General features: G+C 47.2%; 2 protein-coding genes across 5 annotated transcripts in view; one reads left to right on the top strand and one right to left on the bottom strand.

The window, feature by feature from the left end:
- LOC148030941 (sphingoid long-chain bases kinase 1-like) overlaps positions 1-25,152 on the top strand; it is a 250,691-nt gene that overhangs the window by 210,807 nt on the left and 14,732 nt on the right. The gene's annotated exons all lie outside the window — the stretch shown is intronic.
- Positions 16,854-19,174, bottom strand: LOC148030943 (uncharacterized). The gene is made up of 2 exons (XM_087685825.1): positions 17,889-19,174; positions 16,854-16,902 (listed from the first exon to the last, which is right to left on the bottom strand). Exons 1-2 carry the CDS (start codon positions 18,977-18,979, stop codon positions 16,854-16,856), a joined length of 1,140 nt encoding a protein of 379 aa, XP_087541951.1. The 5' UTR covers positions 18,980-19,174.

Genomic DNA, 25,152 nt, shown 5'->3' with positions numbered 1-25,152 from the left:
GTGCTGGACGTGCCCCGTCATCCACTGGCGCCCCGTTTCCTGCACGAGACAACCGCCTGGACGTTTCGCCTCCTGCGCCTACTGGCGGGCCTTCCTGTCACGACGCAAGCCCATCGCCTGCTGAGCTGCGCTGCGGATGCCCACGACGTTCGCCTGTCTTGTTGATCTCAGGTTCACCTGCTTGAGTCCGTCCTCTTCTGCACCGGCGCCTAGTTGCGACCCTGTGGCTGCAGCCCTGCAGTCCCCTGGTTTTGCAGTCCCCGCGTCTATCCCTGAAGCCCTCCACGGCCGTTGAGTCCCCCGCCTTGCTATTGGACGGTCCGTTGCCTGTGTCCCCCACCCGTTTGTACTCCGACCTCTGCGCCTGCTTCTCGCCCCTTCGCCCTGCCCGTTAGGGTTTCGACTGACAATGGACCCCTGCCCTGCGCCCCAGACCGTCCTGCTCTGCCGTCGACTGCCAGGCCGTTGTTCCGCCATCCTACCCCTGCATTGTTAGGGTTGTGTCTTGCCACCAGGGTTCTTGGGACAGGCCACGACTGAGGTTGACAGGTAAAGCTCCGCTTTCATCAGCTGTGCGTGCAGAATACGCCCTTGGATGACTTTGTACAGAAAAGAGGGAGGGAGAGAGAGAGGGAGAGAGAGAGAGAGAGGCTTGCGTGTCTCTGCTCCTCGCGACTTTTTCACTCGGTCTCGACATACGTACTGATACAATATGGTTGGCTTGGATCTGGCTTTCATAGACCAAACGGTGGCAGCTCTTGGTCCGGATTCTGACATCGAGAAACCAGAGGACATGGTTCCGTGCACAGAGGAGATGCCCCCTGCTCCTGACCTCCAGCCAGCGGGCAAACGCACCAAGCATACTTCGGCAGGGATAATGGATCACGAGGATCGTTCCTATGCGCAGGTTGCTTCTGTTTCTGTGGATTGCCGGGAGGTTGATTGGGAGCACTTGTTGGAGTTTGCCAACACTTTGCTAGGCGATTATATTCAACATAATCAGGAAGTCTTTTCGGACTCTGCAACGGAAGATGTTTTGGAAGCCACTGTGGATCCGAAACATGTCTTGCGCTCCTTTTGAGTGTTCTATGAACGTGCTGTGATACTTTTTTTCACTGGTAGGATCCCACTGCTTTCTCGTATTCACCAGTGGCTACACAGTCTTCTACAAGGGGAATGTGTTGAAGAGATTTTTGTTGGCCCCTGGGGTTTCTTTGAGGTGCTGTTGAAATCAGAGACACACCGTGCTACTCTCCTGTCTAAACTGCCATTGTTCGTTGATCGCCGTCTGGTCCATGTGTTGCCTGTTGGGTATCTCACACGCCTTACTTACGCCTACGCTCATATGGGAGTGTGCGGGTGATCACTAGGACACTGGGGCACTTTTTACTCTCGGTAGGAGAGTTTTTTTCCCCCAGATTATGTGTACTATTTTGTATGTGCTTGTGGTGCACACTTACGGGCACTTACTGTGTTCGGGTGTGAACAGCCCCTTATAACTCTAAGGTATAAGGGTTATCATTTGTACTTTCAGCTTATTCTCTATTCAGTACTATTGCATTGGGTATCGTGCTCAACTCTGTCTCTCACTCTCACACTGTCTACTGCACTTCAGCTGCACCTCGATCCTCTCCCATCTGACATTTGGTATCAGAGCTCAGCTCTGAGCTCAGCTTCTGCTTGCAACGTGCAGTCCTGACCGCACTCGAGCCACCTCTGTTCTGCATCTGCCCTGCGCGCAGCTCCAACAGACGGCGCGCAACACAGCCCTGCCCAGACGCCACCTGTACCTGCACTCGCCCTGCCCAGGCGCTGTTCCTCTGTGCGTCGCCTTTACTCGAGTGTCCGCCTGCAGTTCGCCCGCCACACGATTCGACTGTCCTGAGTCGTTTGTAGTCCACGTCAGCAACACTAAGTCAAACGACGCCCGCCAGACGACGCAGCCCGTCAGCCCGCCGTTTTGAAAAGTCCACGTCAGCAGCTCGCGATTGTAAAACAGTCCGCTCGTCAACGGACCCGTCACACGCGACTGTCCTGCGCTGCCAAACTGCCCGTTGATCTGCGCCGCCAAACTGCCCGCCAAACTCCACGTCAGCTCTGCTCGCCACCTTAGCCGCCTGTCTAACCAGCACACGCCAGTCTGCTTCACGCTCAGGTAACATTTTGAAAATTATTGTTATTCCAGCCCAGAATAAAATTCTGGAAGCGGCGGTTCACACGCAATTGGCACAGATCTACTGGAAAGAAAATTTCATGCAAATTTCTGACTGAATGGTCAGAAAATTTTGGGGCTTTTGTGTATTTGGAGGACAGATGCATTTAAACTGCTGATACAGTCACAGACCGACTGTTTTTGACAGAGATTTTGGCAAAATTTTGGGGATTTATTCATAACAGTGTTGCACTGCACTGTTTGCACATTGGGAAACGTGCTGTGTCTGTCTGTGACACATTGCATGCACATTTTGGGGCTTTTGTAACAGACATTTGTGACAGAAATTTTGGGCAGAAAATTTTGGGGCTTTTGATGTTTTAGTGCTGCTGAGCACTAATTGCACCTTGGGAAGCGTGCATCAGTGACAGTTTTTTTTGACAGAGTACCCTTTGCACATTAATTGCAGACTTGTGTTTGCTGCAATTTCTGGAAATTTGCAGATTTCCAGCCCGTACTGCATTGACATTGCTCTATTACCTTTTGGGAAATAATGGCAAATCAGGGAGGAGATGTATTCACCTATGTGTCCAAGGAAGACCGATTGGATGGGAACAATTATTCCCTTTGGTCTTTCATGATGAAGAATGTATTAGTGGCAAAAAATTTGTGGGATTATGTCAGTGGAGAGGAAGCACGACCGGGAGTTGTGGCTCCCGCTACTCCTCCTCCAGGAGGACATGCAAGAGGGCAACCTCAGCCCCCTCCACCTCAGCTCGCTCAGCCACTTCCCCCAAGAACTGCAGCTCAGAAAACTTGGGATACACGGGATGCACAGGCTATGTCGCTGATTGCATTGGCAGTTCAGCGTTCTATCATTCCTCATATTCGTTCAGCAGCTTCTTCACAAGAAGCTTGGTTGATATTGGAGCAGATGTTTGCAGGAAAGAATGAGACTCGCATCTCTTTCTTGAAGAAAGAGCTAGAGACTCTAAAGATGAATGAGGGTGATTCTATGCAGGATCATCTCAACAAAATTCAGGACTTGCGGGAGCAACTCATGAATGTGGATGAGTACTACTCAGATGCGCAGCTGATTTCTACGACATTGAATTCACTGGCTCCCTCTTACTTGGCTTTTCATACTGCCTTGAACCTCACTATGAGGATTTCGAAAGAGCCCATCACTTTCATTCAGCTTGTCAGTTTGCTTCTAGAGGAGGAACAAACTAGACGGAACAGTGGTGTGGATGGTATAGCCTCTGAGCAGGCTTTTATGTCAAGGCAGAAGGGTAAAAACAACCAAGGGAAAAATGCTTCGCAGAGTTCTGGTAGTAGTAACACTTCACAGACAAGTCAGAAACAGGGGGGCACGCAAGCCAAGAAAGGAAAATGCCATTACTGCAAGAAGCCTGGCCACTACATCACTGAGTGCAGGAAGCGCATCGCCAAAGAGAAGAAGAAGGAGTCAGGGATGTCTGTTTCTGCAGCTCCTTCCACTGCTAGTGAGTCCGCGTCCTTTGTTGCAGACAGGGACTATTGTTTTTACACTTGCAGTTATGATGTCTCTTGGGCTGATAGAGCATTTAGCTCTACAGAAGATGCTGACACTTGGTTCTTTGACAGTGGTGCATCACGGCATATCACATCTCGTAGAGATTTGTTTGCTTCTCTTGGTGCACCTCCCTTTGGGAAGTCTGTTCAGTGTGCTAATAATGCATCATACCCTGTTCGTGGTATTGGGGAGATTCAGCTTACAGCCATTGATGGCTCTATTCTCCGCCTACAGGATGCTTTGTATGTGCCTGGCATTAAGAAGAATCTGCTTTCCATTTCTTCTATGGCACGTTGTGGTTTGCAGGTCACCTTTGATGATGACCGTTGCATGGTCCGTGACAAGGAACACATGACATTGGTCTTGACAGGTTCTTTGTGTCATGGGTTATATGAGTTGGATGCTCTTTCGGTAGATCAGTCTGCATATTTGACATCCACTCTTACTCCTGCTATGTTAGAGGCAGAGTTATGGCATGCTCGTTTGGGGCATGTAAACTATGGCAGCTTGATGCTATTACAGCGTACTCAGATGTTGGATGGATTACCTCTCTTGGAGAGACCTCCTGAGCATTTATGCGAGGGTTGCATTTTGGGGAAAATGCATCGTTTCTCTTTTCCCCGTGATGTTGCTTTTAGAGCAACAGCCAGATTGCAGCTTGTGCATTCGGATGTTTGTGGGCCCATGCAGACACAGTCATTGGGTGGTTGTTACTATTTTGTAACATTTATTGATGACTTTACACGTTTGTGCTGGGTCTACTGCTTGAAAAAGAAGTCAGAAGTGTATGATGCATTTTTGGCTTTCAGTGCACTTGTGGAAACTCAGTCTGGTTGCAAGATTAAGACTCTCCGTTCGGACCGAGGGGGGGAATACATGTCCTCTATGCTGAATTCTTATTTGCAGCAGAAGGGCATTATCCATCAGTACACTACTGCATATACTCCACAGCAGAATGGGGTAGCAGAGAGGAAAAATCGGTCACTCATGGAGATGGCCAGATGTATGCTGAAGGCAAAGAGTTTGCCTCATAGTTTTTGGATGGAAGCCGTCATGTGCGCTTGCCACATTTTGAACAGATGTCCTACCAAGGCCTTGAAAACCGTCACACCTTTTGAGGCTTGGCACAGCCGCAAACCTTCTGTTGGCCACTTCCGTACTTTTGGGTGTCTTGCATATGCCCATATTCCACAGGTACTTCGAAAGAAGTTGGACAACAAGGCTGTAAAATGCATCTTTATGGGATATAGCAGCGAAAGCAAAGGCTACAGACTCTATGATCCCGTGACCAAGAAGGTTTTTGTCAGCAGGGATGTTGTATTTGATGAAAAATCAGAATTATCCTTGGCTGGTTTTGATACATATCAGGCTGCCCGTGATGTCTTTGAAGGGCTGCTGCCCATCACATTTGGTGATTCAGCTGGTACTTCAGAAAATGAACCTAATGTTCAGCCAGCTGCTCCTATGGAACATGCAGTAAATCAGCACATTGCTGAAACTGAAATTCAGCAGGAACTTGTACACAGTCAGGAAGCAAGACAGGTGCCTAGATGGTACACGCAGACTATGAGAGATAGTCATTTGGAAACACCCTTGGCTGGTCGTACTCGAAGGCAAACTCAACTGCATGATTCAGCACATTCCATGGAGTTGGTTATGGCAGCATGTACTCATGATAATGAGGAGCCTGAATGTTTTGAGGATGCACGACATAGTGTGCATTGGATGGCAGCCATGCAAGCTGAATTGGATTCTATTCATAAGAATCATACTTGGGATTTGGTGTCTTTGCCAGTTGGCAAGCGTGCCATTGGTACGAAATGGGTCTACAAATTGAAAAGGAATGCAGATGGATCCATAGATAAGTACAAGGCACGGCTGGTAGCTAAAGGCTACGCACAGAAAAAGGGCATTGACTATGAGGAGACCTTTGCTCCTACCTCCCGTATGACAACCATTCGGTCTATGATTGCCTTGGCTGCACATTTTGGTTGGAAAGTGCATCAGCTGGATATAAAGACTGCATTCTTACATGGGGAACTTCAGGAAGAAGTGTATGTACAGCAGCCCATTGGTTTTGCAGTTGAAGGCTCAGAAAATTTAGTATGCAAGCTGAAAAAAGCTCTATATGGTTTGAAACAAGCTCCACGAGCTTGGTACGCAAAGATAGATGCCTTCTTGCTTAGTCAGGGGTTTGTAAACAGCCCATCTGAGTCTACCCTTTATGTACATAAAGAGGGGGGATCCATGCTGATTTTGTGTCTATATGTAGACGACCTTTTGCTCACTGGAACACGTGCTGATCAGATTTCAGCATTCAAAAATAATTTACAGCAAACTTTTGACATGTCTGACTTGGGTATTTTGCACTATTACTTGGGCATCCAGTTTGTACATGATGCTAGAGGCATTGGATTATGTCAGTCAAGGTACATTGGGCAACTTCTTGAGAAGTTTGGCTTACAGGATTGCAAGCCAGTTTGTACACCCATGGAACCTGGGCTCAAACTGTCATTACATGATGACAGTGATTTGTTTGATATCCATACTTATGCTCCAGCAGTGGGATGTCTCATCTATCTATGCCACACTCGGCCAGACATACAGTTTGCCGTTTCAGTTTTGAGCAGGTACATGCATCAGCCTCGTATGTCGCATTGGCAAGCTGTGAAGCGTGTGTTTCGTTACTTGCAGGGTACTAGAGCTCTTGGATTGCTTTATGCCAAGGGGGGACCACTGCAGTTACATGCTTACAGTGACTCTGATTGGGCTGGTGATTTTGATACTCGTCACTCCACTAGTGGCAATTGTTTCTTTCTTGGCTCGTCATGCATTTCTTGGCTTAGCAAGAAACAATCCACTGTTGCCACGTCGTCATGTGAAGCTGAGTACAAGGCAGCCTTCACTACTGCAGTTGAGTGCGTATGGCTTAGACGCTTACTTGCTGATTTGGATGTATCTGTTACGGAGCCTACTCCTTTATATACTGACAGTCAGAGTGCCATTGCAGTGGCACGGAACCCTGTGTTTCATGCTCGCACAAAACACATAGAGATTCACTACCACTTTGTCAGAGAGAGGCTACATGCAGGTGATATCAGCCTTGTCTACTGTCCTACCACCAGCAATGTGGCAGACATCTTCACCAAAGCTCTTCCACGAGACAAATTTGAAGCATTTCGCGATGCTTTGAATTTGACGCCCTTTGGTGGCGGATGATCCTTGTACACTTGATCACTCTTCACTCCAGGGGGGTTTGTTGGGTATCTCACACGCCTTACTTACGCCTACGCTCATATGGGAGTGTGCGGGTGATCACTAGGACACTGGGGCACTTTTTACTCTCGGTAGGAGAGTTTTTTTCCCCCAGATTATGTGTACTATTTTGTATGTGCTTGTGGTGCACACTTACGGGCACTTACTGTGTTCGGGTGTGAACAGCCCCTTATAACTCTAAGGTATAAGGGTTATCATTTGTACTTTCAGCTTATTCTCTATTCAGTACTATTGCATTGGGTATCGTGCTCAACTCTGTCTCTCACTCTCACACTGTCTACTGCACTTCAGCTGCACCTCGATCCTCTCCCATCTGACATTGCCATGGCGCCCCATGGCAGATTTTCAGCGTCTGTTGCAACGTGAATGCCCTGTGTGGGTTGAAGTGGAAAACTGTCTGGCTGTTTATTGGCCACTGTTAAAAGACGCCATGGCCGCTGTGGGCACTGTTCTGGTTCCCCCAAGCCTAAGGGCCATGAATCGCAACCGCCTGTGTATTTTATGGGACACTGCTCGAAAAAGGCCTGCTTGGTTACGCATTAACTGCTTTGGTATGCATCCTTTACATTTTCGTTTGAAATGGGGCAACTTTGCAGGACATTGCTTTTCATGTGGAAAAGGCTTGCCGTCAACTAGCTGGAGTCCTATTTCTGGACTCCCTTACTCTCTAGGCTCCCCTTGACCCCGTTCGGGCGCCCAAGAGCCCGGACGGTCCTTCTCGTGCATGTTCCTCTAAATTTACCTTAATGTAACATTAAATATTCCTTTTAATGTCACATTCCACACTTATGACCTTAATGTGACATTAAATATCACTTTTAATGTCACATTTCCTTCCCCTTAAGAATCGGTTTCGTCCTCGAAAACGATACTTGGAAGATCTAACTGTAAATCGGGAAACCTTTTCTTTAAAATACTTACTCGCTCCCATGTTGAGCTTTCTTCTGAACAATCTTTCCACTTAACCAAACATTCTTGATAAATAGTATTCCTCGTTCGTCTATTACGAACATTTAATATTTTTTCTGGTTCATGTGGATTAGATTGGTCATAGAATAACTCCTCAATATCATCATTTAAGATTAGATTATCCAAATCACCCAGCTTCTTCCTTAATTTGCTTACATGAAAAACTGGATGTATTTTACTACCAGCAGGTAGTTGGAGCTTGTAAGCCAATTCTCCCACCCTTTTAAGTATTATGAAAGGACCACAATACCTTGGTGAAAGCTTTGGACAATGTCCCTTTTTCATAGTTTTAGTTTGTTCAGGCACCTTAAGATAGACCAATTCTCCTTCTTCAAAGGAGATGTCTCTTCGGTGAAGATCTGCATATGCTCTAGCTCGGCTTTGAGCCTTTTTAATATTTTCTTGAGCAAATTTTAACATACTATTCATATCCTCCAAAAAGTCTTTAGCTGCCTGAACCTTTTCCTTATGCAGTCCTACTGCAAAAGGAGCTCTGGGCTGAAACCCATACATCAATATAAATGGACTATATCCAGTGGAAGAGTGTTTGGCACTGTTATATGCAAACTCTGCTATCAGTAAATACTCTTCCCAATTAGTTTGCCTTTTGCTTACATATGCCCTAAGCATATCTTCAAGAATTTGGTTAACCCTTTCAGTTTGCCCATCTGTTTGCGGATGATCCGCCGTACTCATGCTAAGTTTAGTATCCAATTTCCTAAATACCGCACGCCAAAAATGGCTATCAAATTTTCTATCCCGATCAGAAATTATATTTGCCGGAAGGCCATACAATCGGTATATGTTCTCTACGAACAATCTAGCCAATTCTGGTGTTTTAACATCAGTTGAAGTTGGAATAAACCTAGCCATTTTGGTTAACCTATCCACAATTACCCACACAGAGTCGTGCCCCCTCTGTGTTCTAGGTAAAGCAACAATAAAATCCATGGAGATACTCTCCCATTTTCCCGAAGGAATTTCTAATGGATGAAGAAGTCCTCCCATTTTTAATTTTTCAGCTTTATTAACCTGGCATTTATTACATTTGACCACATAGTCAAGGACGTCCTTATTCATTCCAGGCCAATAGAACTGCCTTTTAATAAGACTATAAGTCTTATTAACTCCTGGATGTCCCGCACTAGGGGTATCATGACACTCAAAGAGTATCTGGCGCCTTATTTCTATATCTTTCGGGAGACATACCCTACCCTTGTAGAGTAAATAACCATTATCAATGGTAAAATTCTTCCACTTGAATCCAGTTTGAGCAACCCGTGATGCTCCATTTCCTAGTTGAACATCCTCAGATATTCCTTCCTCAGTAGAAGCACTTTCATTTGGATCCCCATTTTTTATTGCTTCCCATATGTTGGAATATGCCGGATCAACCTAGCATTTCCCTTTTAAAGATTCAAGCAAGCTGGAAGTGAACTGAGTAAAACTCAATTCATTAATGATGGGCATTCTGCTGAGTGCATCAGCTACTATATTATACTTTCCTTTTCTATATCTTATTTCATAGTCGAACTCTTGGAGGAGTTCGGCCCATCTGGCTTTACGTCCATGTAAATCTGGTTGATCATTAAGCCACTTAATGCTTTCATGATCCGATAAAATCAAAAGTTTGGCACCATACAAATAATGCCTCCATTTCTTCATTGCATGTACTATTGCATACAGCTCCCTCTCATAAACAGAATAATTCTGTTTTGCACGATCTAATTTCTTGCTTTCAAAAGCAACTGGTCGACCTTCTTGTAATAAGACCGCGCCTATTGCCTTGTCACTGGCATCAGCTTCAACCACAAATGGTTTATTGGGATCCACTATTAATAATACTGGAGCTGTAGCAATAGCTACCTTAAGTTTTTGAAAACTTTCATTTTGGTCTGTTCCCCAATTAAAACTTTTCCCTTTCCCTTTAAGTTGGTCTGTCATTGGAACAGCTATTTTGGCATAATCTCGAATGAATCTACGATAAAATCCAGATAAACCTAGGAAGATCTGCAGCTCTTCCAGGTTCCGTGGAGGTGGCCATTCAATAATTGCCCTTACTTTTTCTGGATCCATGTTGTTTCCCTCTTTCGAGATTATATGCCCTAGATATTTGACCTCTTGTGCAAAGAATTCACATTTAGTTTTCTTCGCATAAAGGGAATGTGTTTTTAACAGTTGGAATACTAATAATAAGTGTTCCAAATGTTCTTCTCTTGATTTACTAAAGATCAAGATATCATCCAAAAAGACTACTACAAAATGTCCTAGATAGGGCCGTAAAACACTATTCATCAGCTTCATAAAAGTAGCTGGTGCATTAGTGAGACCAAAAGGCATCACTAAAAAATCATAATGCCCGTGTCTAGTACGAAATGCCGTTTTGGAAATATCTTGTGCCTTAATTCTTATTTGGTGATAACCTGATCTTAAGTCTATCTTTGTGAAGAATTTTGCCCCTTGTAATTGATCAAAAAGATCTTCCATTCTGGGCATAGGAAATTTATTCTTCACCGTTATTTTATTAAGTGCTCTATAGTCAACACAAAGTCGCATAGAACCATCTTTTTTCTTTACCAATAAAATTGGTGAAGCCCAAGGTGAATTACTGGGTTGAATAAACCCTTTATCCAGGTAATCCTTAATTTGTCTCTCAACTTCTTGATGCTGTGTTTCACTTAACCTATATGGTGGTTTTGAAATTGGGTGTGTATCCTTATTTATATCAATTGGGTGATTTATTTCACCCCTATCTGGTGGAAGGCCACTAGGTAAATCAGAAGGAAACACATCTTTAAAATCATCTAACAAACTGTTCAATTCATTATTTACATTCAATTCGCAAACATAAGAAAATTGTTGCTTTATATTACAGGAAGTAAAAGTATTTTGTACAAGAAGAGATCATAGCATATATACCTCACAAACTTCCTTCTTTATTAGCTTCTGAACTTCAGTAGAACACAGCAAAGGATTATCAGATACTTCATGTTCACCTTGAATAACAAAAGTCTTACCATCCCTTTCAAATTCCAGTGTATTATGGTGATAGCTACGTTTTAAGGATGGTTCCAATCCCCATAGCCACTCCCTCCCTAGAGCAATATCAGCTCTTTCCATGTTCATTATTTGGAAATCAAGCTTATCTTTATATCCTTGAATCTCGATTTCCAAATTGGATACCATTGTATCCCATATTTTATTGTCTTGGCCTTGCATCATACGCACAACGTATTGATGCTCACTGTTTTGTTGGGGAAGTTTCAATTTTTTGACAAGTGCATAATTTATAAAATTATGTGTGGCAGAGTCATCAATCATGACTCTAACCCGTTTTCCAGCTATCAATCCATGTACTCTAAGTAAATCATGTGGCCCAAAAGTAGGCTGCCACAAAGAAGTTGACATACAACACTTATGTTGTACATCCATGTGCAAGACCTTTAAAGATTTATATTTTTCATGGCCCTTTAATTCTAAGGTCTGCACTACATGGATTTGTTTTTCTTTTCCCTTGCCCTTGTCCTTTTCTTTGTCTTCCCCCTTTTTCTTTTGAGGGCAATTCCAAGCAGCATGGTTAGGGGATAGGCAATTAAAACACAATTTTTGTTTTTTGGCCTTATCAAAGTCATCAGGACTTAGCTTTGGCCTCATATATGGTTTCTTTTCAAAAGGTTGTTTTTTACCCTTGAAAAATGACATTTTTCTTTTAAATTTGCCCACAAATTTTGAGGTTTCTAATTCCTTAGACTTGGGCTCCATATCAGTGAGACTGGTGAGTGTACCTGGACGCGTACTATCTTCATAAATTAATGCAAATTTAATTGCCTCTTCAAGCGTCTTAGGTAAACTCCGTTTTACTTCCTTTTTACAGGCTTTATCCAGTCCCCTAATGAATCCTCTTGTTTTTTGGAATTCATCAATTCCTTCCAGTTTGAGGATTATCTCACGATATTCCTCCAGATATGTCAGTAGGGGTCGTCCCTTTTGTCTGACATAATCCCAATCTTCCCAATTTCTTTCCATTTCATTTTCAGGAAGAAATTCTTTTAAAAATACGGATTCAAATTGAGCCCAAGTTTCAGGTATTTTATTCGCCTTCTTTAAGGTTCGCCACCACTTATATGCTTTGGGCCCCAAAGTTAAATTGGCCTCCAGTGCTTGGAGATGTGGTGGTGTATTTTTTAATTTATGTAAATCTTCCAATTTTTGGAGGAAATTAAAGATTGTATCTTTATTCCTGTCTTTTTCCTCCCCGTAAAATTGAGGTGGTTTCATATCTTTTAAAACCAGATTATCCCTCAATTTATGATAGGTTTGGGGTTCTTTAGAATCTCGAATGGTCGCATCTAAATCTTTCGATGAAGATGGGGCATCTGAGATTTCTATCTTATTTTTATCTTTTTCCAATAATAAAGTTAGCTGAGATTTTATTTCAGTAAGTGTTTGAGTTAAAAACTCCATTTGAACCCCCTGAGTTTGCACACGAGCAGAAAGATCATCAAATTGCTCTCTCGTGGCAAAAAATTCTTCCCATTGTTCTTCTTGTATGTCTGGTTCATGGGGATCTGCCATAGGTTGATCCCCGGAACTATACCAATGTTAGATTACGGGAACAGATTTCTTGAGACTGATGGAAGCACGAGTGTTCTTCACCTCCCAGCCACGCCTAGATAAGTGCTGGCCTTCAAGCTTATCTCTTTGCCAGCCGTCAACTAGCTGGAGTCCTACTATTTCTGGACTCCCTTACTCTCTAGGCTCCCTTTGACCCCGTTCTGGCGCCCAAGAGCCCGGACGGTCCTTCTCGTGCATGTTCCCCTAAATTTACCTTAATGTAACATTAAATATTCCTTTTAATGTCACATTCCACACTTATGACCTTAATGTGACATTAAATATCACTTTTAATGTCACATTAATGTCACACCCAGCCACCTAAAGTTTTGAATAAAGGTAAACAACAGGTCTCGGGTTTTGATTCTGGTGGCAATGACTGGGTAGATGTACACGCGAAAAAAGGCAACAGGCTTGTTGCTGGCATGGTGGATACTGTGCCTATTGCCTCACCAGATTCCATGCGTACGTATATGCGCAGGAAAGAAATGATGTCTTCAGAGCACTCTGCTCTTGCTATGGTTTCCTCTGCTCCCCGTCAACAGCCAGCTAGGAGAGTGTCTTTGGATGGTCCAAATGGTCCACCTGCTAAGCTGGCTTTTGATACTCGAGGTAACGTCATTACCCCATGGGATCGTCGTTATCCCCGCTCCATCCCCAAGTCAGCGGATATGCCATCCACTTCCAAATCTGGTCGTCGGAACTCTTTTACCATGTTAGCTGATTTCTTGGATGAGGGTGTCCTAGACATTCTTGCCGAAAAGGTCTCATCGAGGCAAGCTGTGCCTCATACCTGATCTTCTTTTGAATCCACATGAAGATAGCTACGTGGAATGTGCGAGGAATTTGTTCTCGCCACAAGCAACATGCCATGTGGACAATATTGCATGAGAATCAGTGGGATGTCTTGTGTGCTGTTGAGCACAAGAGTCATAGTGAAGCAGGTAAAGTTGTGGATTGCCATGGTTTTCGTTTGTTCTATGCAGGGACACATGCCAGGCAGTATTTTGGTATGCTTATGATTGTACATGAAAAATATCAGCCGGTTCTTATCAAGAATGATGTACATGGCGGCTTTGTGGTGATTGAAATTTTATTCGAAGGAGAGATCTTATGGTTACTTGGCCTCTATGCTCCGAATGATCCTCTATCTCGCCGGGAGCTTTGGCATACCTTGCAGATTTCCTTGTCCCTTGGCAGACGGGGTTTTTTGATGGGGGATTTTAATGTGTGTTGATTCTTTACAGTCCATATCAGAAAATTTGGTAATGGATGCGCTGGAAAGACGTATGTGGCAGCAGTTGGCTTTTGCCATTCTTAAGCAGGATCTTTGGTCTTGGCTGTATCCTTCTTCTACACGGTTTACCTTCCATTTTGCCCAGTTTGCCACAACATGGTCACGGAGACCGCATATACATCATGCAGGATGATGATTTCCTTCCTGAGATGCTCGAAATGAAAGTGTTACAACAATATGCATTGTCGGATCATTTCCCTCTGCAGCTTGAGCTCCTTGCACAACCCATTGCACCTTTCAAGCAATTTTTGGATAGACTCCCTTTGCGTTTCAACTCGTCCTATTTGAAGTATGCAATCTTCCATGGCTATATGCAGCAATTGATTGATTGATTCTTATTGTATTTCTCATCTCAGGGCACTGCTTCCTTTCAATGATTGCTCTCCAATGTGCAGCGGGTTGCTCACCAGTATGGGACCCATCATGCCTCTCTTTGTCGACAGCGCCGACAGGCAGTGGAGGAACTGCTGGCTTTGGCTCGTTCTTTGCTAGTGGACACTCCCGATGACGCATTTCTGCTATCACTAGCAACGCGTCTGGCTGATCTTATTAAAGAGTTTCAGTTGAAATCCTATCAGCAGGTCAAATTGCAACATCTAACGGACACTCTGCAAGACAGTGCTTGTCAGACCCATAAGTTCTTTCGAGCTCTCCATGCCTCTCCTGCTCGAGAGAATATGACTAGGCTCCAAGATGCAGAAGGTCAAATGATTCTTGATCCGCAGATGATTGTGAATATGTGTAGAAATTATTTCCTCGACCTTCTTGGTTCTACTTCTCCTCCTTTAGGCCAAATTACTCATGCTCGTTCAGTTTTTTATGATCTGGTCCGCAATCAAGTTCCTCAGGACATGCAATTTACTCTGGAGGCAGATATTTGTGAGTCGGAGGTTATGGATGTTCTGTTACACTTGCCTAAGGATAAAAGTCTTGGCTAGGATGGTCTCACCAATGAGTTCTTTGAGTTTTTTTCCACCCAGCTCGCGAAACCTTTGACGGCTTTGTTTCAGCGGGTATGGGAAACAGGGATCATGCCTTCCTCTTGGAAAGGTCTTATTAAACTGCTTCCAAAAGTTCCTTCGCCATCCATGTTGAAACAGTGGCGCCCAATTTCTTTGATGGGTTCTATGTATAAAATCTTTTCCAAAGTTATGGCAAATCGCCTCCATAAGCATCTTCCTGCCATCGTGCATCCTCTCCAATATGGTTTCATTAAGGGCAGAAACATTTTGCACAATGTATTAAATGTGCAACTGGCGATTGATTATGCAAGGCATTCAAATCAGGAGGTCGTACTGGTTCAATTGGACCTGGAAAAGGCTTTTGATTATTTGGACCGGTCTTTCATTGTAGAACTTATGTCTGCTATGGGCTTTGGTGCCCTGATGTCTCGTCTAATCTACACTATTAGTGTTGTAGCATCTTCGTGGGTCATGTTGAATGGAGGCGTTACCAAGCCAATTGTCCTTGCCCGCTCTGTCAGACAGGGGTGCCCTTTGCGTCCTCTCTTCTTTGCCCTTGCAACTCATCCGGTTCTTTCGATGTTATCTCATATTGCAGCTTCTACTCAGTTGCCTGGATTGTTACTTCCCTCTGGACAGCACTTCATTGGTCAATCCTTGGCTGATGACAGTTTTATGATTCTGCATGCGGACAAAGATAACCTTCACAAAGCATTAGATGTTTGGGCTCTCTTTGGTCAGGCTTCTGGTCTTCGCATTAACGCCTTGAAATCAGCCGTTCTCAGTTGCACGGAGTCGGATTTGCAGTCACTAGACTGGCAGGGAATGGTTGTCCCCCGTGGCTCCATTGTCAAGCAACTTGGGTACCCTTTGGGGGTTGATGTTCCCCCAAAGCAGCTACTACACTGGATTTCACAGAAACTGGCGGCTAAGTTTCTGTATTGGAAGTCTCAAGCCCGGCCCTTCCATGTTCGCCTCAAAGTAGCCCAGACAATAATGTTGCCAATGCTTACATATTTCTTGCCATTGCTACCCTGGACTACTACTACACTGAATGATCTTACGAAGTCTATTCGTTTCATGTTATGGAAGAAGGATTCCTTGCATGCGGGTATTTCCTGGATTTCTTGGTCGCATGCATGCACCCCAAAACGCATGGGTGGAGGGGCTATTTTGGATGCCCACACTCATATGCTGGCACTCCGCTGGTCTCTTTTTCGTGCCATGTGCTCGGATTGTCATCCTTGGGTCGTCATAGCCCGTTATTTTCTTGAGGATCACGGGCTTCTGCATGGTAATACCCACATCCGCAGTTCGTGGTGGCATGTTCTTAATGCCGATTCTCGGTTCTCCAGTTCTTCCTCATCTCTGCTTGCCCATTTGGTGTGTTCCTGGAGACTGGTCCTCCGGAAGTCTCAGTGGCATCTAGCGGAGGATCGTTTAGCCACTAATTCGTTTCAATTGGAACTGTTGGCAGTCTCGCGGTTAATTTCGTGGGACGGTAAACATGAGCTTCGACCACAATTCAACCGTATGGCACGTTTAAGCCTTTGGTCCCGGATGCCACTCTTGCCAGTCGCAATGTGTTCATGTCGTTTCGTACAGCCAGGAGGCTTTTTAGGATCCCTCGTGGATACAGGTATTTATGGGAACAGCTTTTGACGGTGCTTCAGAGTAGACAACCCTTTCCTGCCCTTGCTACGGATCATCCCTGGCAGGACTAGGACTTTGCAGGCAGGCTGAATTTAGAAAAGGCTTCAGCTAACCAGGTGTATCATCTTCTAATTAAAGATCATCAATGGCTGGTTACTAAAGCTAATATTCTATGGGGATTGCATAAATCCTGGTCATGGTGGAGGGTAACTGTGATGGAGGGCTGGTTAAATAAGACACCATTCAAATATAAGGTCTTTCTTTGGAGGGTGATGATTGGTGGTCTTCCGCTTGCTTCAGCTCTTTCCAAGCGCCGAATCTCCAATGGCAACTGTTTCTTTTGTACCACCACTGTGGAATCTGCCCGTCATCGTTTTATTTCTTGCCCCCTTGCTCAGAAAATCTGGTCATTCTTGTCAGCCGTCTGGCGAGCAGTGGTTGGTTTCTCGCTTCGCCCGTTTGATTGGGTTTTCGCGCAGCCCAAATATCCCACACCGACACAGCCACATATGAAGATCTTGTTTCACTTTCTTCGATATTGGGGCTGTTGGCACAACTGGACCATTCGGAATGCTTTCCTTTTTGATTCCGCTTATAATGTTCAGCGGCGTATTGCTAGGCTTAAAGGTTTCTTGTATTGGCAGATAGATCTTCTCCGGCACTCTGACATCCTCTCTCGGGAGGACTTACGCCCTTGGCATATGGCAATTTCCTCCGCGTCTTTGCCATGATTTTGTAACTCTTTGGCCGTCTGGTTCTTGTAAAGAGTCAGTGTGTACACACGATGGGGTAGAGCCATCATGTATCTTGTAATCATGTAAACTTTTTCGTAATTAATACAATTACCTTTTACGAAAAAAAAAAGAGAGAGAAATGAAATGAAATGATATATTAACGTCTACAAAAGGCCAAAATGACCTATGAGACCATGAGTTACAATCATGTGTATGATGGTACAACTGTCTGGGCAAAATATGTAGCACAAAGCAAAATAAGAAAGGAAACTAACTATGGCTATGTGTAAAACATAGAGCTCTATCTAGTAACAATGAGCTCCAAATGGTACAATCTCATGTGGGTATGGAGGGCCTAGCTCTAGCCTAAGCAATAATCCCATGTATCCACCTATGAAGGTGTCATCGGTGTCTGTGTCGAGGCCTAGGACGTCTGGATCGGCTAAGATGAACGGCTCAATTAATCAATACTCCTTGTCTATGTGTGGATTGTGGCGGTGAGAGAGGCTCTCGTGTGGACTGTGGCTGTAACTATATTGAAGTCTTCTGAGTCTCCTTTGCAAAGAAGTCTATGAGCTGCCTCCATGGAGGGTCTCGGTGTCCTGGAGCAACTGTACTCTTGAGGCGAATGTCACAAAGCCGTCGTATCTCAAGAAGAAAGAGGCCAAGGCATCACTGATCGATAAAATCCATGATTCTAGATAGTGGTCCAAATCTATCTCTAAAAAGACAGTGGAAACGACCACGGACCTCATAATACGCTGGGCAATGGCAGATATAATGCTCCTCTGTCTCTGGCTCTAATTGGCATATCTGGCATATACTCTCCTTTGATGGGATGGATCTATATCTTCCAATCTCAATCTCTAGCTGATGTGAGGAGGTGCGCAACTGGCCAATAGTACATCTGATCTCATGGGAAAGGTGGGTGTCCATGTATCTCGGGCGAGCAATAAATCCATCATCTGTAGTATGAAGGCAATGCTCGCGGTAGAAAGCCATCTTTGTCACTAGCTCGTGCCCTGGCATCAACCATGTCCGCTTGATATCCAACTGGATAAGATCCATTCTGATGATCTTGTGAATCTCTAACCTGCTTAGATCAAGAGATGGTGCATCAAGGGAATAGTGGAAGGGGGGTAACTTGTCCATGCTAAAGCCATGCAGCTCAAACCAGGCCGACATCTGTGCATACCAACATGAAGTATCACCCTCTCTGGCAAGCTGCCTGGAGGACTCAAGGGCCAACCGTGCATACCTATGTGTGGGTAAGTCCCATAGGCTATGTATGTATGTGACTAATCGGGTGAGGGCCTCTACCACAATTGGTTTAGCTGCTAGCTCGGCTCTGATAATCTCATGTGGCACTGAGGCATTACATCTGATCATCCTGGATATCATGGACACTAGGGGTTTCTCCATCGATCTCCATCCGTCATAAGTGCACCTTGATCTGCTACGGTGGTCAAGACTGGGTCCCCATATCTGTACTCCATAAAGTAGTGTGGATGTGACCAGTGTATCGAAGAGCCATAGCTTGGTGCGGGGTTCTTGGAATTGCACCTGTGAGCACATCCTCTCCAAACCACCTAGTGCTGTGTATCTGTGAGTCAGTCTAGTGTCTGTTGCCTTTCGCATAGAAAAGGTGGGCCTTGTGAATAAGACTCCCAGGTATGTATAAGAATCCACATACTCCAGCTCCTCAGATCCATATGTGAATTTAGGTGCTGATCTCCTGACCCACTGTGGTGTAGTATTAAACACCATCACCTTGGTTTTACCAAGGTTCGGTGAAAGCCCACTGTCCAAAGTATAGGAGTGTAATGCATCCAAGTGTCTCTGTAGACCCTCTAGAGAGTCAGCTATCCATACAATGTCATCTGCATACAATAGGAGAGGTATCCAAGTGCCAGCTAGTGGAGCTCCTCTATCTCTTTCATGTGAAATGTAATCAGCAATCCCATCCAGTTGGCACATCCTACAGTCTAGCTCACCATCTCCCCACCATTGCGTCGTTGTTGCCCTCCATCCCCGCTCTCGAACTGCTGCCGCGCCAGTCCTTCCCCCCCCCCTGCCTGCGCTAGTCCCCCCCCCTTGCCCTACTCCAGTCATCCTTCCTCCCATTCGACAACCCTCCCCCCCCTCCCCCCTGTTCGCCAGTCTCTCTCCCTCCCGTTCTCCCACCTCCCGTTCGCTTGTCCTCCCCTTCCCTCCTCTCTTGTCAACCCTCCCTCCCGCCTGCTCATCCGCCACTTGGCCTGTGTTCCCCCTGCCCGCTCCGTCTGATGCACCACCCCCGACTGCTCGCCCCCGCCTTGACAGCTTGCGCCCGCCCTGTCTGGCCGCTGCTAGCTTGCCCCTCCGCCTTGCCGTCGTCCTAGGACACACCTCTCCCATCCGCTTCTAGCGTAACCCGATATCCGTAGCGTCCAACACCCCCCACCGCCAAAACAGCAACTCCCTCCCTCCCCTTGCCATTTCCCCACCCTCTAGTTGCTCCCTCCATCTGCAATAACTTTCCCCCTCAGGCGGCATCGCAACGTGACTGGTAGCTTTTCAAAAGGGACGCGTAGTGGAAACCTCTGGTCAGACGCCAGCGTACTCAGCAAGTGCCCCCCAGTCAAACACCTTGTGTGTCGTCCTCTCTGAGGAGCAGCTCCTAGCCGTCGGGGCTAAAGGAAACATCGATTTATGGTCAAGTAGTAGGACATTCCCCAGCCAGGGCCTAGCTTTGGGACTGGCTTCACTTCATGTTGTGCATTGGCACAGCGCAAATCGTGGAGGTGGTTCTAATGGGCCAAGGAATCTTCATGGTTCGGCTCAGCTCGAGAGTTACTTGCCAGTTCACCTTATGCGTCCACAAAGGGGGTCATGTACATGGTCCCTTGGTACAGTGGCTTCACTGTGGAGGCATTTGCACTCTACAACAGGTTTCTTCAGAACCCGGTCACCCTTCTCTTTCCCAGCCTGGCGATAAAGTATCGCTAGTTGGTGGAAGACTTTGGACGGCTCTTTGGTACAGTCCTCGCGTCCTTCGCGGATGTAATGACTGCCGCAGGAGTCCCCAAGGTATGGGTGGCAATGAAAGAGGTTAAGAATATTCCACAGTTCCTAGAGATTGAGGCAGGCGGACACTCCTTTAGGCAGCAGGTCATTGTGACTGGACAGCCAAGGCAATGCCTGTGCTGCCATGACTTTGGGCACCAGGCAGCAGAGTGTATGCGCTTCGGTGCTAGGGTGGCTCTGGCGATAGGCCCACAGGTGGATGCAGACGGTTTCACACGAGTATAGAGACGACAGAGAGGGAGACGGCAGGGGGGGCGACGTTGGGAGCAGGTGGGCAAGCGCCTCGGCAGAGCACTCCACAGCCCCCCCTTGCTCGTCACACCCAGTAAGACTGCAGCCCCCCACATCCACTACCCGCGCCACAGACTGCCTCGCCTGAGTTCCCACAGCCCCTACACCCTCTACATCCCATGTCCCCCCCCCCCACTGACCCAAGGCCCAGAGCTCCTCCTTTTTAGGGCCACCAATCCCCCCATACACCCGCCATGCATCCCTGTCCATTCCACTATCCCTCGATCCTCTTCCCCCCAACCACCTTCCATATCGAGCACCCCCCCTGATCCACACCCGGTTCAAGTGGTCCCTCCTAGTCCCACCCCCATCCTCCCTTAGGAGGCGATGAGCCACGCACACCTATCTCCTCCTCGCACCAGCAGTCCTTCCCCTCCCATACAGCCACCAGCTCATCTGCCCCTACTGCTTGTCACACCTTCACATGCATAGTTGTTGCCACAATTCTTCCGCAGTGGCCCATGGTCCTACCTGAGAGTTGCGGAGCGCGGAGAGTTCCCACTACCTATAGAAGTGGGGATCTTTGTGGTTTCTAAGTCAAGGAGGGGCAAGGTCCATCTACTAGCACCACTAGATGGACTAAACTACGCATTTTTTCTTTAGTCCTCCCACTCAGGGGAGTGAACGATTGCACAGATAAAGGAGTTGAAGAGTTAGGTGGCGAATGACATCTCCCAGTGGATGGGAGATGATGGATTAGCATTGTTTGCACAGCAGTGGCCTGGGTGCATGATGGACATTAACTAGTGGGCTGGTGCCGAGGTCCCACACTTGAGCATTATCTTTCGAGCCCCTCCACAGTAGAGATCTCTAAGGGATGTGATCAAGTGGCCCTTGGCACAGACAGCCCGTTTCTACCAGTGTACCGAGTCACGACTCTCAACATGGCTAATAGATGCATTGATAGTACCACTTGGAGCATCTATCACCCCTATGGTCCGGCCGACAGCCTCCATGGGGAATTGGAGTTCGCCGTTCAGATTGGCAGCAAAGCGTACTTGCATGCCTCACAGTTTCTCCTCCTCATCTGCAGCCTCCACACCGAACAGATGGCTGTTTCGTCAATCATAGGTTTCCCCATGAGTTTACACCTAATATCTTGGAATGTGAATAGCCTCCACTATAGTGGGGCATGTGGTTCCAAGAAGTTGATTGTTCGGCAGGAGCTGCCCTGGCCGGACCGGATCGACATCTTGCTTCTACAGGAGCACAAGCTCACCCCCACCCAAGCCCAGTGGGTAGGGAAGGTGCTGCCAGGCAGCTCGCATACTTACTGGGAGTATGCCATAGGTGCCCACAGCAGGAGTGGAGGCGTAAGCATCTCTATTGGCCCAAGTCTCACCGCTTGTGTACGAGACCATGGGACGATAGTAGCAGGGAGGGTTCTATGGGTCAGATTGGACATTGGGGACTCGTGCCTAGGAGTCCTCAATGTCTATGCCCCTGCAGAGGTTAGGGCACGCAGCAGGTTCTGGGTGGAGATCGTGGATGGACTCCCAGAGGTAGACTCGTGGATCGTTGGAGGAGACTTCAACAATCTGGAGGCTTTGGAAGACTAGTAGGGCAGAGGCAATAACTACCAAGGCATAGTTGGGGAGGAGCAGGAGGCATGGGAGGTCTTTTTGTTGGAAGTCGAAGCACGTGATGCCTGGAGAGACCCTGCCTTCCATAGGAGGGAGAGATCGTTGGACTTCTCTTGGGGATACAGGCGGCTAGGTGGAGTTCTACTGGAGCGGTTGGACAAGTTTTATGTGGGAGAGTGGGGAGGCTCTCCTGGTGGCCAGATTGAGCAGTTGGCAGGCACCACGTTGTCCGATCACTGCTCGGATCTCTTGACACTTGACCCCTAGCATCCGCTCTAAACACACAATCCTGTCGGATCCCTGACTCGATCTATAGGAGGGAGGAGGTGACGAGACAGATAGAGCAAATTTGGACCATAGAGTGGGGCAGGAAGGACAGGATAGCAGAGGAGGTTGCAGATGTCCTAGCAGAGTTGAGTAGAATCTGCCAAGAGGCAGTCATATAGGCCATGCAACAGAGCTGGGAGGAGAAGAGAGCACTCTGGCGGGACCTTGCAGCCACGCAGAGACTATTGTAGGAGGCACCAGGGGACCCCACCCTCCACGCACAAGAGGTGCGCGTGAGTAGCCATTGCTGGCCTAGAGGATAGGCACTCGGAGTTCTCTTTCTGAACCTCAGCAACCTTCTAGGCGCAGAAGGGAGACATGATGTGCAGAGAGTTCTTCTAGGTGCACTAGCCTCGCACCGCAGGAGAGCAGATATGCAGCCTCCGGGATCAGAATGAGAGGACCCGTTGTAGCCTAGACGAGGTGATGGAGATTGCCACCGACTATTACACGTGCCTTTTCCAGTAGGAGGCAACTTCAGCTAGAGGACATAGATGCAGACAGTAGGTATGGGATCACATTCCATCCCTTGTCACAGGGACGAGATGGGACGCTCCCTCCTAGCCCCCTGTATAGAGAAGGAACTAAAGGAGGCTTTCCATACACAAGATGGGTAGAAATGCCCGGGGGAGATGAGCTCTCTAAGGCCTTTTTCACTATCTACTGGGGAAGTGGTGAAGGACCCCCTACTGATGGCCTTCCAGGAGATTTTCACCTTAGGATAGATGCCAGGGAGTCTCTCGGCAGGCCTTATTAGTCTTCTCCTAAAAGGGGTAGACCGGTTGGAGCTTTCCCAGTGGAGACCGATCACCTTATTGTCAGTGGTCTATAAGGCACTGGCAAAGATGATTGGTAGGGGACTACGCGCCATGCTTCCAAATATCATCCATGACACTAAAACAGGATTTGTCCAAGATAGGAGCATCCTAGACAATGTATTAACCTTCTTTGAAGCGACAGAGTGGGGTCAGTACAGTGGGCAGAGATTGGTCGTACTACTCTTGGATTTCGAGAAAGCTTATGACAAGGTGGACTGGGATTTCCTGGAGGGCACCATGGTGAGGTTAGGGTTCCCCCAGGCTTGGATTAGTGGGGTCTCATAGGCGGAAGGCGAGGGAAGGAGTTTCAGTTGGAGAGATTGGTTCGACAGGGTTGCCCCCTCGCCCCATACTTGTTTCTAGTCCTCGCAAAGGCGATGTCTCACTTACTCAGGTTATGTGTGAGCGGATTATACGGCCTCCGCTTCCAGTAAGAGAGGAGACTGAGTTGTCAGACTCAGAGTACGCAGATGATACAACCCTCTACATAGAGGACGATGAGTTGATGCTAGAGAGAGTAAGACTAGCCCTTGACGTATTCTATTCTGCAGTGAGAGCGAAGATCAACTGGCGAAAGACAGTTGATTTTCTCACAGACTTGGACTCTAGCACGAAGTGGGGCATCCACCTAGGATTTAGATGGGTGAGTCCGGTACCTAGGTTTCCAGGTAGGACTCCACATCACTCCTGCCCAGCAGTTTCTTCCTGTCCTTGATTCTATTCGGAGGAAAGTGACCTACTGGAGCACGGTCCGCCTCTAACTAGCCAGACGAGCCCTGGTGGTTAACCAGGTCCTCCTAGCGATGGCCTGGTACATCGCCTCATGTTGGTGCTTCTCCTCATCGTGTGTAGTGCAGTTTCGCCACCTAGTGCGGAATTTCCTTTGGTTAGGGTCTGATGGTTCCCGGGCCAAGGTGGTGTGGGCGACCATCATACAACATAGGTCAGAGGGAGGGCTTGGGATCATAGACCCAGAGTACCAAAGTATGTGTCTCTTGGGCAAGCTAGTTGTTCACGGTCTCACACCAGGCGGGCAAACCTGGAAGGTCTTATTTGCAGGAGGGTCTCCAGGATTGTAGACCAAGGCTTGGCGGTGAGTCGAGGCCGTCCCTGAGATGGATCTTCATGTCAGTCCAAAACCCCCCCCGCCCTCCCCAAGATTACCTTTCCTTCACAGCTTACTCCACGTGTGGCAGGGCCTCTGTAAGGCCCTAATCCAAAGTCCCCCAGGCTGCCAGGAGAAGATAGACCATCAGCCGGTAATCTGGAACCCCCAGGTCAAAGATCAGGAAGGGGCACAGATAGGTGAGCACCCCCACATCCAGTGGGCTTGGGTGGGAGGCCGGCCTGATCGGCTCGTACCATCAGGACATGGCGGGAGGTGTACAGGATGGCGGACGAGGTGTTGCAACGAGTATCAGGCTGCCAGAGAGGAGTGGAGTTGAGGAGAAGGGAGATAGACGCAGCAATATCTCCAAAGTGGCTTGCTCCCCCGATACGAGAGCCGATAGAGCCCAGGGACGTATGGGCAGCTAGGTTTTCACCAGCAGGCATCCCCCTTTAGGTGGTAGGTAGAGTGGGTGGTGCCCCGTAGTGGATTTTCTTCGCCGTTCAGGAGGGGGAACATCTGGCCCTTGACAGAGGGCAGCAGGATGAGGGAATTGCCGCCCTTTCGTGGAGGAGGATTCGGGTGGTGGTCCTTCAGGGGAAGACATGGCAACTGGACCCCTATGCTTTTTGGAAGGAGCTCAGGGAGTGGCGCCTTTGGATCTGGGAGGGCAAACCACTTGATGAGCTGGAGTGGAATCCAGGAGAGTGGCTATGGCCGGCCTTTGCGGTCGCCAGGAAGCCACCT

This window comes from Lygodium microphyllum, chromosome 9, assembly GCF_053477565.2.
Source record: "Lygodium microphyllum isolate KBCC chromosome 9, Lygodium_microphyllum_v1.1.10, whole genome shotgun sequence".
Taxonomy (NCBI): domain Eukaryota; kingdom Viridiplantae; phylum Streptophyta; class Polypodiopsida; order Schizaeales; family Lygodiaceae; genus Lygodium; species Lygodium microphyllum.
This window is presented reverse-complemented; position numbering and strand designations above follow the sequence as displayed.